A 14,309-nucleotide genomic window follows, 5' to 3' on the forward strand; every position below is an offset into this window, starting at 1 on the left:
AATGCATAGCTTCTGTCTGCAGTGTGGGACATAACATTTCCTGTGCAGGTACTACATATCCTGCAATCCCTGGGTCTCTCAGCCAAGTGCTGGTGCAGGTGAGAGCTACGCAGTAGATCTGACACAGACAAAAGCAGACATGAGCTCACTCATTCAGTGTTTCAGCACATAGCATAGCACTCCCACATTTGTGCATTACAGAAGGAATGGAAAGGCATGCATTGGATGCTGTGTGACCTAAAACAGAAAGTTGTCCTGTCCCCTTAGGTGCTCAGATACCAGCTAGCTGAATCAATACATGGCCATAGGGGAATCAGTCAACCACAACACTACAAACTGTAGCCACAATATGTGAGCCCACCATTATAAAGCAAGAAAAAAATACAGCACAAGGAGTATAACTACACTGATACCTAGCTAAAGCCATGAAAAGATTTGAAAGTGAACAATGCCTTTAGGTTACAATGTCCAGCATATAAACTCATATACAATAAATAGAGAAGACAGCAGAGAAGGAGAAATGTATATTCCCTTCACATACAGCCTGGCTAGATACATCAGCTTCTGAAGCATGCAGACAGAGATTACACACAGCCTATGAATAGAAAAGAAAGAGGAAATAAAAAATCCTCAACACAGCAAGCCTACAAGCCACTTACAATTCAGAGATGGGGGGGACAGGTGAACTGCGCAGCTCTGGTACCAATAACTACAAAGAATCCACAGACATACTGGCCTGACCTAAACAGTTGAAGACTGTGCTAAAGAGTTGTCACTGCTGACAGCAGGACCACTGCAGAGAGACCACAGTAGACCTAATGATTTGAGAAAACATGGGCTTGTTGGCTAACTGGAGAGACTTCCAGAATTGCCAAAATCAAGCCTGAATCCATCAGTTGTAGATTTAGGTAAACAATATAGCAGAAAGGAATCAGACAGCTTAAGAACTCTTAGGAACACTTAAGAGAAACTGAGCAGGTGTGTGGAGGGAGAGGTTATGGCCTCAAGGGCTGACCTCGGTTTCCTATGTACCTAGTGTCCATTTCCCCTGTAGGCAGTGGTATAAGCCTAGGTTACTAATTATTATGAAGCTGTGTCCCTCAGTAGACAATATATAAAAGTCTTTCTACATGAGCCCTACAGCCCTGGTAAATTCTGTGATGCATGTATGTACATATTAGATGGTATAAAGAGGACATGTTTTAGGGCCCTTCATTTTACATAGGAACCGAGATGAAAAGAGCTATAAATCTATATTTAACAGTAGTTGATACTGAGCGCTATTGGTATAGAGCCAAAATTAATAGTGACTAGTAAAGTATCAAACATTAGCAAGGATGATGACAATATTATTCAGAGTAAAAAAGAAGGATTTTATTATCCACTTGAAAGGAATTAAAACCATTGTTCATAGTCATATGTCCAATGAAAATGAAGGAAAAAATGGATGGTATAACCCAAATGTGTGAATGTGGTCAATAAAATTGGCTTACTGCTGAAGAAATAGGTACATCTGGACCAGGGTTCAGGAGGCAGTGGAGATGAATCCTGTGGGCTGCTCTGCTGGAAGATAGGTCGCCAACTGTGAGAATCCTTGCCAATTTTTAATAATTTACTGGTCACTATTAATTTGGCTCTATACCAATAGAGCTTAGTATCAGCTGCTGTTCTATTCACATATGTCTCCTATGGTCTATTGAGCAGCTGTGGTTATAGTCTTCACTAGCTACAAGACCTCATTTTTGGTTACCAGCGCCCAAGAAGTTTGTCAAATCTAGATTTAAAAAGATTGTCAGGAATCATCATGTGCCATTAGTTCTTAAATTTTAAGTAGCTCTTTTCAGATAGCAAAAAGAATAATGTTTATGGACAATATTATCAGTTGAGGTATATGAAACCCTAAAAAAGAGCAGATGTGAGCAGATGTGAAAGTCTACAGGATAGTAATTCATAGTGAAAGTGTGAATATTTATATACTATATGCTACTGCTCCTTATTCCAAATATAGGAAGGAGCAAAAGCATGGCACAGAAATAATACTGGTTACTCATAACACCTGCACCCTGTAAAACAAACCCTAACTCTGACCATGTTACTATGGCAAACCAAGCAATTTTAGACATCAATACAAGTGTAGCTTTCCAAGTCTGCTCTTCAGTAATGTCAACAGTGAGTAACATGGTAGGCTAATTGATGCATACAGTACTTATTTTTAAAATATTATTTATTTATATACGGTATCTCTATTTGGAATAATATGATACAAAAATATTTGTTTTCATATTATATAGTATATAGTGAGTGTGAGTGTTCAATTTTCCTTTAGCCGAGGTTCACACTACGAATCACACATGAATTGTACAGGAAGCTCACTGCATTCCTGTGTAAATCACATGCAATTCAGTGTGGTGCGATTTGAGACTGTTCATTTTGAATGGGCTCATCACACCACATAGCACCAAAGTAATGCAAGTACCAATTTTAGAAACTATGCGATCAGGTGCATGCGCACTGCGTTTTCAAATTGCATTTGGAGTGCTGTTAACATTGCACTGACACCCACTGCAGATCGCAAGGCCAGTGAGTTTTGAACGCAGTGCGGGAAACGTAAAATGTAATATTACTGCATCATATTGCCAGATCACTATTGTGGAAAATATTATATTCTAAAGACTGTATGTGGTTAACCCATGTAATGAAGGTATTTAATATATTATTTTTTTATTCATCATGGCCTAATACTTATTTTATACACATTTACACGCAGAGCAAGCTGTCCAGAAAAATTGACAGTGACAGGGCATGGAAAACCCCAAAAAACCAAAGCTAACACTGTAAGAGCATGTATACTTACCTTTCTGACAGCCCACATTTTTAAACTCTGCCGCTTTGCTGATCCATAGCGGGGTTCAGGTATTGAAAAATTCTGAGTCTACTGAAAATCTGCTCCCCCACTGCACACTTTGCTTTCCCACACTGCCCCATATGTCCTGTAGTTGCATATGAACATGTGGGAGGAAACACAGCATCAGGAACATGTAATTGACACATCAGGAAGCGCTGAATATCCACAGAGGGCGGGGATCAGCAAAGTGAATAAGTAAGGACAAAGGTAAGGAACAAAGTTTAAAGTGTTACTAAATCCAGGACCCTGCATTCACCATATTTGGTCTCCCACAGTACATAGAACATTTTAGTAACAATAAACTGCTAAATACCTTTTTTTCATCAGTAGTATATAGCAGTCTTGTGATGTCTATCAGTGTCCAGCCGAACACAGATTAAAGCTTGTAGGAGGAGTTTTCATTCTCCTCTGACTGTCCTATGAGGCTGCATGACCCCTGACCCTCTGTCTGAACAGTGCTGATTGCCCCTGTGCCGATCACACGCACCCTCCGTAAAAAAAAAAACTCTCTAGCAATACACACCAAACTAAGCATGTGCAGAGTGCCTCCTAGGGCTCTGTACTATCAGCAGATGGATTGGGGACAGCAAATGAAAGGGAGGATAAGAGAAGACAGGATCAAACAGCCTTTTTACACAATGCGGAAGATTAACCCCTTAGGTTCCACAGTGAATATAACAAGCATGCTTTACTGCATATACAGACTGATTTTACTGTTGTAGGTTTAGTAACACTTTAAGGAACAGGTAATTGACACACCAGGAAGTTTTGAATATCCACGGAGGGCTGGTATCAGCAAAGTGGCTGAGTTTAAGGACAAGGGCTGCCATAAAGGTTTGTGCATAATCTTTTCTATCACAGCATGGGCCTTATTTACTTTTGACCCTGTAGTGACTGAGTCATTGTGAGCAATTGTAACAAAAGTTTAAACCATGTGAATAAAAGGAAATTGCTATAAGCACACCTGGCAGCAGAGGCGGACTGAGCATTTGGAAACTCGTCCACTGCCCGAGGGCCTGGGGTCAGTAGTGGGCCCCATGAGATGCCCCTGGTACCTTTTTCATAGGCTTTTTGAGTTTGGGCAAGGACACAGGGGCCCCATGATCCCCTATTGTCCGGGGGCCCCATGAGTTGTCAGTCCACCCCTGCCTGGCAGTTATAGTTTGTCCTAATCACTGTTCTTTATTGATGGACAGTTTGGTTAGTATGCAAATGTTAAGAAAGATATAAAATATGGCATGTGAAATAAAATAAGAAATCATATACTGAACACTATAATTACATAAAATAAACACATACAGTAATGAGAATGCAATATTCTTAGTTATTTAAACATTTGTTTAATAATTATCTTGTGGGCAATAATGCAAAAACTTGCTACAGGAGAAAGACACACAATTTCCTCATGTGGTGCAACTGGGTCCCAAAGACTGAATGAGAACTAAGGATTTATAATACTCTATACATAACTGTTGTAAACATAAACCTTTCACAATGATAAATACAGATCATCAGGATTCACCAGAGAACTTTAGATGATCAAAAACAAAGTGCAGAGACTTTAATGTGGACGCAATGATATCTTTACAACAAGCCCTGCTCATTCCATGTACTAGGCTTGGGACACAATTGGTATTCTAGTAGGGAAAAAAAACCTTATTATTTATATCAGGCTCTTTGTGATTATTTTCTACAAAGATTTATTGTCTTTTGTCATGATGTTTTATGATCTCCAGTTTTGAGGTAATGATGATTTCTAAATACAGAAATCATAGTCAGAAACTACCTGTGCCCCAATCTTCTTGAAATGTATGTATAGCCAAAATGTTTTTTAGTTTGGATGTGTGGAAGGGTTAAAACCCTTTTCCATTTATTTTTTTGGATTTCTGTGTCCCAGTGCAGTGCAGTGATTTCTCTTCTATTGTCTGTCTATGAGATGCAAGACAAAAGTAGAACTCTCTACAATATGTGGGGATTTCTTTTAAACAGTTCTCACCAGAATAGGTGTTCCTTTAGATTTACCCCTTACCTCCTTTTCCAGTGAAAGCTATAAAATTTCCCTTCACTTTTTGTCTTGGTGACAGAATTAAAAACGTGTTTTGGCTATACATGCACTTTCAATTGGATATTAAAGACAGGATTCAATAAGATTATTTGGCAAAATAACTCTATTTAGTTCAGTATGTGATATAATTCTAACAACGATTCTGTGTGTTACAAATAACAATTAAAATCAATTACTTCTTAGGATTCAATGCATTCTAACATTGTAGGCCCAGTTTCATTATAACTGCAACAGTTAGAACACGCAAAAAAAATGGGTGAATGAGCTCAATAGCATATGAAGGCTTTATGTCACCAGGACATCAAGCATTCTTCTACAGGGTAAAACTTACTGTAAATGAACCGGCATTAAATATGAAATAAATATGAAATACTGAGGCTTAAAAATACATTCATATACAGACAATAATACATTTGGATTTTGCTGCTGCTTTGATTTCACAATACACCAAATAAAAGGCTTAAATTATGTATAATGTAAGATTCACACATACATGAAAATACTCCTCATGTATGGCGTAGAATCATAAAATTCTGTATAAATAATGCATGCAGATTATATAGACTGATTACATAGCTCTCCTCTATATACACATAAGTATTGTAAGCTTTATCACTTATTCATGGCTAGTCTAATGCACCTCAGTGTACAAACAAGTTAGCCATCCTGACACAGGTACAGTCATCCGTCATGTACATTGCCTGTGATGCCTATTATCCAAATCATGTGATAGATGCCAACCACTTCTTTATAGAAAAGTAGTAGCATTTGACAAGTCACTGATCTATGTTTGATTTAAAGTTGTTCTATAGGTGGAAGGTTTTATACCTTAATGCATGCTGTGTATTAAGGTAAAAAACCTTCTGGGTGCAGCTCCCTCCTCTGCCCCCTCCAATACTTTCCTGAGCCCCATCTCGATCCAGCGATGTGCATGCCGCAGCTCTCATGAGTCTCTCTTTCCTCACTGGCTCACTTAGCAGCGGGAGCCATTGGCTCCTGCTGCTGTCAATTACAGCCAATGAAGAGAGAGTGTCAACAGGGCCAAGCTGCACTTTGCGTTGGACTGACAATGCCCATTAACAGGAACATGGCTCAGGAGCAAGCAAGAGGCTTGCTATTGGGTGCACTTGGCTGGGGGAGGAGCCAGGACTACCAACAGAGGACCCAAAAAGAACAGGATCGTGGCTGCTCTGTGCCAAACCATTGCACAGAGCAGGTAAGTTTAACATTTTTTTTCTTTTTTAAAAATTACAACCTTTAGAATCACTTTAAGATTGTGATCAATTTGATGGGAAATTGGTTGTTTTAAAGCACATGATTCACGTTTCTGACTGATTTGACATTGTAAGGCATAAAATAGAAAGGAATCCACAAAATGTTTAAAGGGTAATTCAACTCTTGTTGTAAAAGTGATATAACATTTGTAAGTGCTGTCTAACACCTTTTTTTGTTTTTTAATTTAGTGTTAATAACAAAAGAAACATGGCTTCCTTGTACATTCCTTGTATTCTGTACTATGATAGTTTACAGAAATGTAATTCTGATATGACTGGATCATTGCTATTGCCTGCACATTTTCACAGAGACCATCAGGCTCCAAAAGTAGAAAGTGACTGTGAAAAGGAGGAGGTAAGTGGAATCGATATCACTTGCTATTGGGGCACCTGATCTCGAGCCAGGCTGTATGCGTCCATAGACACACAGCGTAGCTTGGCCCCACCCCCACTCCCTCCTTACAGGTTTTGACTGACAGCAGCAGAAACCAATGGCTCCCATTGCTGTAGAGAGCAGAGAGAAAGGGGAGGAGAGCTGCTGCAGACAGGCACAGTGCTGGATTAAATCGGGCTCAGGTTCAGAGAGGGGGCTGGGAGGAGAAGCTGTTAAAAGGTCTGTTATCTTAATGCGGAGAATACATTAAGGTTAAAAAAAACTTTTACCTTTACAACCACTTTAATGCTTACCCCACATAGGGATTAAGTGCTTGTTTTTATCAATGTTATTTTTAACAAAAAAAAATCACATAACATAATTTCAAATATCAGTGTTGGAGTATCCATTCTGCTCACTAAGTATTGTATAAATTCAGCAGTTTGCCTTTAAAGCAGTATTAAGCCCAAAAAGAAAAATGTATTTAATTGCAGCTTAATAATTCTTCGATGTGGTGGCTGGATTAATATTCTTTTTGTAGGCTTTTTCCTTTATTTTCACCTGGTGATCCAGCCAGCAAGTCTGTTATTTTTCAACTTACAGGTACAAATCAAGCTGTCCATAAAAAGTAGCAGTTAGAGGATTGAAACAAACCATTTACCACTGAAAGGGCTGCTTATAATAGATTTTAAATATATCAATAGTAAAAAGGTTCGTTCTGAGCATATAGACCCTTTACAAAATAATCTATAGTGGGTGACTGGGGACAAAGAGAAGGCAAATGTAATAAATTTCTTCTGCTCTGTGTATACAAAGGAGCATGGGGGAGCTCTTGTCCATAATGGGCATGGTATTGACACAGCTCCAGATGATCCACATTGGCTCACAACTGATATGATCCAAAAATATTTAAACAGAATAAAGGTGAATAAAGCACCTGGACTGGATGGCATACACCCACGGGTCCTTAAAGAATTGATCTCTGTCATTTCAAAGCCATTGTTTCTAATTTTTAGAGACTCTTTAATGACTGGCATAGTACCACAGGATTGGCGTAAGGCCAATGTTGTCCCTATATTTAAAAAGGGGTCAAAATATTTACCAAGTAATTATAGACCTGTTAGTTTAACTGCTATAGTTGGGAAGATACTGGAGAGTTTAATAAAAGATCACACAGATGAGTTCTTGCTGGAAAAAAATATTTTAAGCAACAGACTGCATGGATTCATAAAAGACAGAAGTTGTCAAACAAATCTGATTTCTTTTTATGAGGAGGTGAGCAAAACCTTGGACAGGGGGGTGGCTATGAATGTGGTATACTTGGACAGAGGGGTGACTGTGGACGTGGTATACTTGGATTTTGCAAAAGCGTTTGACAAAGTTTCCCACACCCGGCTAATGTGTAAGGTAAAGTCTACAGGATTGGAAAAATCTGTATGTAAATGGATAGAAAACTGGTTAAAGGATCGTATTCAGAGAGTAGTGGTTAATGATTCATACTCTGAATGGTCTAGGGTTGTTAGTGGTGTAGTGTTGGGACCTTTAATTGTTAACATATTTATAAACGATATAGGGTCTGAGATTAAAAATTCAATTTCAGTCTTTGCACGTGACACCAAGCGGTGCAGTGGAATAACGTCCTTACAGGATGTCTTCAACTTACAAGCTGACCTCAATGCTCTGTTTAATTGGGCAACTATGTGGCAAATGAGATTTAATGTTGATAAATGTAAGGTTCTGCACTTGGGGGCTAAGAATATGCATGCATCATACATACTAGGGGGGGTACAACTGGGGGAATCAATGGTGGAGAAGGATCTGGGAATTCTGGTAGATCACAAGCTTAATAATGGCATGCAATGCCAAACTGCAGTTTCTAAAGCAAGCAGAATCCTCTCTTACGTTAAAAGAGGTATAGTCTCCAGAGAGAGAGATATCATATTACCCCTGTACAAATCACCTTATCTTGAATATGCAGTTCAGTTTTGGGCACCAATTCACAAAAAGAACATTGGGGAAATGGAGAAAGTACAGAGAAGGGCAACAAAACTGATAAGAGGTATGGAGGAGATCAGCTATGAGGAAAGATTAGAGGAACTTAAATGATTCTCTCTTGAGGAGAGGAGATTAAGGGGCGATATGATCAACATGTATAAATACATCAGTGGTTCATATAGTGAACTCGGAACGGAAAGGTTTCTTCACAGTGAGAGCTGTGAAAATGTGGAATAGACTCCCTCAAGAGTTGGTTCTGGCCAGCTCAGTGGATTGCTTTAAAAAATGCCTGGATTCTTTTCCAGATACACAGAATATAACTGGTTACTAACATTTACAGGTAAAGTTGATCCAGGGAATACCCAATTGCCTCTCAGGGAATCAGGAAGGAGTTTTTTTTCAAACCAGGAGCAAATTGGATCATGCTTTGCTGGTTTTTTTTGCCTTCCTCTGGATCAACTGTGGGTAAAGGATTATAACTTTTTTTTATTTATTTTTTTATGGTTGAACTGGATGGACTTTTGTCTTTTTTCAGCCAGACTAACTATGTAACTATGTTTATCCAAAAAAGGAGACCAATCTGTTTGCTGTAACATAACTCCCTCCCCGAACTGACAATGCTGCTGTCCAAAGGAATTTGCTTTACTACATCACCCAAAATGCAGACACTTAAGACACAAAGGTATTGATTTACTAATGGGAAATAGACTGTGCACTTTGCAAGTGCAGTTGCTCAAGAGCTTAGTAAATGAGGTGAGGCTTGCCATTGCAAAAAATGGTCAGTCACGTCCAAGGAAAATTTTTAAAAAAGCATTTTTGCTTGCACATGATTGGATGGTGGAAGCCAACAGAGCTCCCCCTCATTTACAAAGTTCTGGAGCAACTACACTTTCAAAGTGCAAAGTCTATTAGCCTTTAGTAAACCAACCCCAAAGTGTGTTACTGGCCAGATCAGCAGGTGAAATAAAGAGGAAAAAAGCCTTAACAAAAGCAAACTAATGCAGCCACCACATCTAAGGATTAGTAAACTGCAATATATTACATATTTAATTTTGGGTTCATTACTACTTTAAGCTACAGGTGTCCACACAGCTATGTATGGACACAGATAAGTACCAACAATACCCTTAAGCATTTCCCTTTGGACACAACGGATACTTAAAAGCATAAGAAAACAAAGTAGATCATTTCACTATTTATAAGGCTGTCTCTTTGGCATTAGTGCTTTACTATATAAATGTGTGCAAAAGGTTAAGTTAGACTTTAATATTCTTGAGCTGCCAAAAGGCCTGTACAGAAGTCTGCAGAGATGTACATGTTAGGTAAATGACATTCCCCTACAGCTTTGGGCTGATCACAGCTGTGTATGGCTCTCTTATTCCTGGGCTTGCAGAGGAAACTGTGTGCCTCGTGTTCTTCCACTGACTAAATCATGTACTGTACTTTTTTTGAGTTGAAACGTAGGCTTTATAATTGCATTAACTAGATAATTTGCACAACCTAATTACAGAAATTACAGGAGCCCAGACAACTCTAAGCATGGAACAGCTATGGCATAATACCCATTTGTGCAAATTTGATATTTCCAAGGTGACCTAAAATTTCAAGAGGGACACACACTTTGTACCCAGTCAATTGACAGATGTAGGTGGTTAGATTTAGAACACTTTAGTTTTGATAGCTGCACAACATTACTTATAATACTAAGAGATACCCAGCATTCCTGCTACTGTATGTATTGTTCTGTCACTGAACACGGACACAGCTCAATCACAGCAGTGTTTACAGGGATCAGGTCAGGTAACTCCTAACACCAATTTAAAAGATGGCCTAAACTCACTGTGACATGATGTGGTACGTCTTTAGATACCCCTGCTTTTACTATTATTATCATTATCATAACCACAGTCAATAATAATAATGATAATAATTATAAACATATTGCTTTCCAACTTTTATATAAAAAATGTACTGGAATACTTTAAACCTGCTAATATCTTGAGATTTAACACTCTACATTTACATGCAATAATCTCAGATTTAAGGGCTGACCTTCAGGGCCTGGAAGTGAGATCACAATTCAAATATCCAAATCCATATTGATCATTAGACGTAAGAGGGGGAAACATCAAGATTGTTAGAAATTTCAGCAATAATCCCACATTCTGGTTACATATCAACTTTCTTGCAGCAAGTCCCAAACGTACCAATGGAACCAAACTATTATCAGTGCCTTCATAGAGTACAACTTTGACTAAAATTGGGACAGACTAAGTCTGGAGCTTACAACATTTGTCAGCTATAGACTCAGCAGGTGCCCACTACTGAAAAGCATCACAGCTACATAAGGATGCTGCAGACGGGGTGTTATGTCCTAACACTGTCTGAAAATTACAGAAAACTAGGGTTTCCCATGGTCCCTCATAGGCAGGGGTCTCCCTTATTTTCATTAAGATCACACCATTCCCAAAGCATGTAAACATGAATAAGCACACAGACTTAGCAAACTGGGCCTACTACTAATATGCAAATTTGAACTTTTATTTCCAAAGATTAACAGTTACGTCTTTCTCTAATACCTCCCTGCAGATATAGGCCTATTGCCTTGCCGAGAGCAGCAACACATAACCATCACCTGTTCTGTTTTTGAGGTGCAGGATGTGACCTTCTCAATTGCTGTTAATGAAACAAGATGGCTGCACCCAATGGGAGAATAACTGTGTCTCTGGGGACAGATTGAAACAGAGTTTTTGTTTCCTAAGTATGCACTAGTGAGTTTATAAGCTGTCATTTAAATGTTTGGCAGCAGTTTCTGTAAGCACTGGGAATGGAAAAGGCTCCTTTACCATTCCTCTATGTCGGTGAATTTACATCTACATAAATCCTACTCTAATTTTTTTTAGTTTCTGTAAACAGAGCAAAATCCCTGACTTCACCCTGAAGTGTAGCTCATGCATTTTAACATTATGTCCTATGGGCCTGCAGAACAAAGGATTGATCTGCTGACTGGTGTGAAACACTGATAATAGCTTGCTTTATCCACATTAGCACATGCACAAATACACAATACCAAAAGGTTCTTTCCCACAATACATGCAATAAATACAAGGCTTACAAGGAGAGCATGACTGAGCAGGGTTGTGCTAGAGCATTCTCACTGAACTCAGCCACTGATGGTTATGTATGAATGTAGATGACCAGGTTGCTTATATGTGAAATAAACACAATAAGGAGCTGACTACTATTAGCACATCACCTCAATGCTATGAGTGTATGCATGTTTCCTTTCCTCTCTCTCTTTTTTGCATCCATCTATAACAGTGCTTAATTTTTTATTTTTGTTTGAAAGAGGTTGGGCAGATCGGGGTTTTCCTTGCCCAGGTAATATGGGTATACAAACAGGTGATCTATTTGGCACAAATATGACTTAATATCAGTAGCATCCGTCATATTCTCCTTGTATAAAGTAAATCACAGACACACAAAGACACCGCTCACAAGTACAGGATGTAAGGTGACAGACTGATGATCAGTGGATTCCGCCATCTAATGCAATGGTATGGAGACGATGGAGTGCAGGAATGAAATTCGCAGAGATAGGGGTCCAAATTTGCTCATGCTCCAGTGCCCCAATTCTTTTGATTTTGAAGGTGTACAAGGCAATGAATTTTGCTGACACACGTGCTCGCTATGCTGACTCACTTGGTGACCATAAACATACAAATTCTGTTGCCACCGGCTGTGCCAAGGCTATTTTGTGTGCTCACTAGCTCATTTCAGTGACATCATGCTGAAAACCAGTGCTCGATATTTTGCTACCAGCTATTAGTTCTTCAGAGTAGGAAGTAATGATTCAAATCATTTTCATATGATGAAAAATTATTTTAAAATTAAAAAACTGAAATAGATTTTTTGTCAAAAATCTATCAATCTGATGTTCAGATAATTGTCAGACAATAGTAACTGTGAAAGAACTTTTAAATTTATTATAATCAGTTTTATATAATGTTTAGCTTGCATGTTTGGAATTTAAAGTAGATCTCCATGTCTAAAAAGCTGGCAGCAAAAGTAAACTCTACATAAAGTGAATAAAGCATTTCATTACCTTGTCTTCCAGGAGGTCCTGCTGGTCCAGGATTTCCTTTGGGACCTGGTGTGGCAAATCCTGGGAGACCTGGTTGTCCTGGTTGTCCTGGGCTACCTGGACTTCCAGGATAACCACTGTCTCCTTTTAAACCAGGAAATCCAGGTGATCCGGGAGGTCCAGAAATTCCTGGTTCACCCTTTGCACCTGCAAATACACAAGAAAAATATATTTGAATTAAAAGTTATACACAAATAAAATTACCTATGTCCAGAAGCATAATTACTATATGTGTACTACCTACAGAAAAAATAGAGATAAAACTTTACGGTTCTCCTAATTACGAAGATTATGACTGATAAATGCATTTAGGACTTAAACCTTAATATGACATTACTAGCAAAACCATGGACCTTACTAAGGCTGGCCATAGATGGAGCAAATTTCTTTCCAGCAACGCTACAGTTGCTTGATTCCCCCCATCAGTAAGTGTTGATGGGGGAATCCCTCCCGTGGAGCCATTTGTATACAACTAGCCTACTGAATTTACCATGAGATTATTGCTAACGGCTGTTATAGACATTAGCAATAATCATTGTGCTGCCCTGGCGAGGACAGCTCCTCCCACCCCCCTGCCGGGAGAACACACTGATTATTGCTAACAGTTATAACAGCCCCTAGTAATAATTGCATGGTAAATTCGGCAGGCTGGTTGTACCCAAGTTGATAGATCGATCCTGCCCATGCATGGTTCAAATCTAGGCTTGTTCCTACTGAACCAGCTGAAATTCGAACTATCTACGGCAAGCTTAAGACACACAACTCAGACTAGGGGTATATTCACGGCAGATGTGGTTTGACTGTGTTGGGTGTCTCTTGCAGCATAGTCCCACCACACGACAAGGCAAAATGCCTTGTCTCTTTGTGCCCAGTTCAGACCACTGCATTGGGGTGATGTATTTAAAAAAAAAAAGGAATAAAGAGTAAATTTTTCCAGCACAGAGCAGTACAAGGTAATCCACTGCTTTGCACTGCAAAACTGCCACATGAACTTAATGAAATACAATCCTGCTGGACCACAACACACCCTAACCACTACGTTACAACACAGCTTAGAGGCCTCTTTTACACCATGTGCAGAGATGTGCGTTTTTCAGCACCTGTCTCTGCAAGGGCACTTATAAAACAACTGGCATCATGTGCATATTTTTTTCTGCACAGAAAATATGAAACATAAAGTTCTCTGCAAAAGCACAAAGGAAACAATTGTTTTCTATGTACCCTGTTCACACCACAATATTGGAGTCATGTAAGTTTTTTTCTGAGCACAAAACTGCAAACCTGTAAAAAAATATGCACGATGCCAATGTTGTGGTGTGAACAGGGCAGGTAGAAAACAATTGTTTTCTTTGTGCCCTTGCAGAGACAGGTGCAGAAAAACGCTGTCTGTGCACATGATGTAAATGAGCCCTTAGGCTTTGGTGAATATAAAAAAGGCCTAAACTTAGTCTCTAATGCCTGTCTGTATAACAGGCACCCACTAGCACAGTTTATTGTGATAATAACAATTGGTATAAAAAATGTACATCTATGTCACTATGGAGAGGGTTCTA

The 14,309-nt window shown here is 39.0% G+C and overlaps 1 protein-coding gene across 1 annotated transcript in view; it reads right to left on the reverse strand.

Moving 5' to 3' along the window:
* Positions 1 to 14,309, reverse strand: part of COL4A5 (collagen type IV alpha 5 chain) — a 260,346-nt gene that overhangs the window by 48,721 nt on the left and 197,316 nt on the right. The window contains exon 41 of the mRNA XM_089678281.1: positions 12,718 to 12,903. Coding sequence (XP_089534407.1) covers positions 12,718 to 12,903 — 186 coding nt within the window. The remainder of the gene's footprint in view (positions 1 to 12,717; positions 12,904 to 14,309) is intronic.

Source organism: Staurois parvus, unplaced genomic scaffold (genome assembly GCF_062004578.1).
Source record: "Staurois parvus isolate SC_StPar_1 unplaced genomic scaffold, SC_StPar_1.0 ptg000202l, whole genome shotgun sequence".
NCBI classification, from domain to species: Eukaryota; Metazoa; Chordata; class Amphibia; order Anura; family Ranidae; genus Staurois; species Staurois parvus.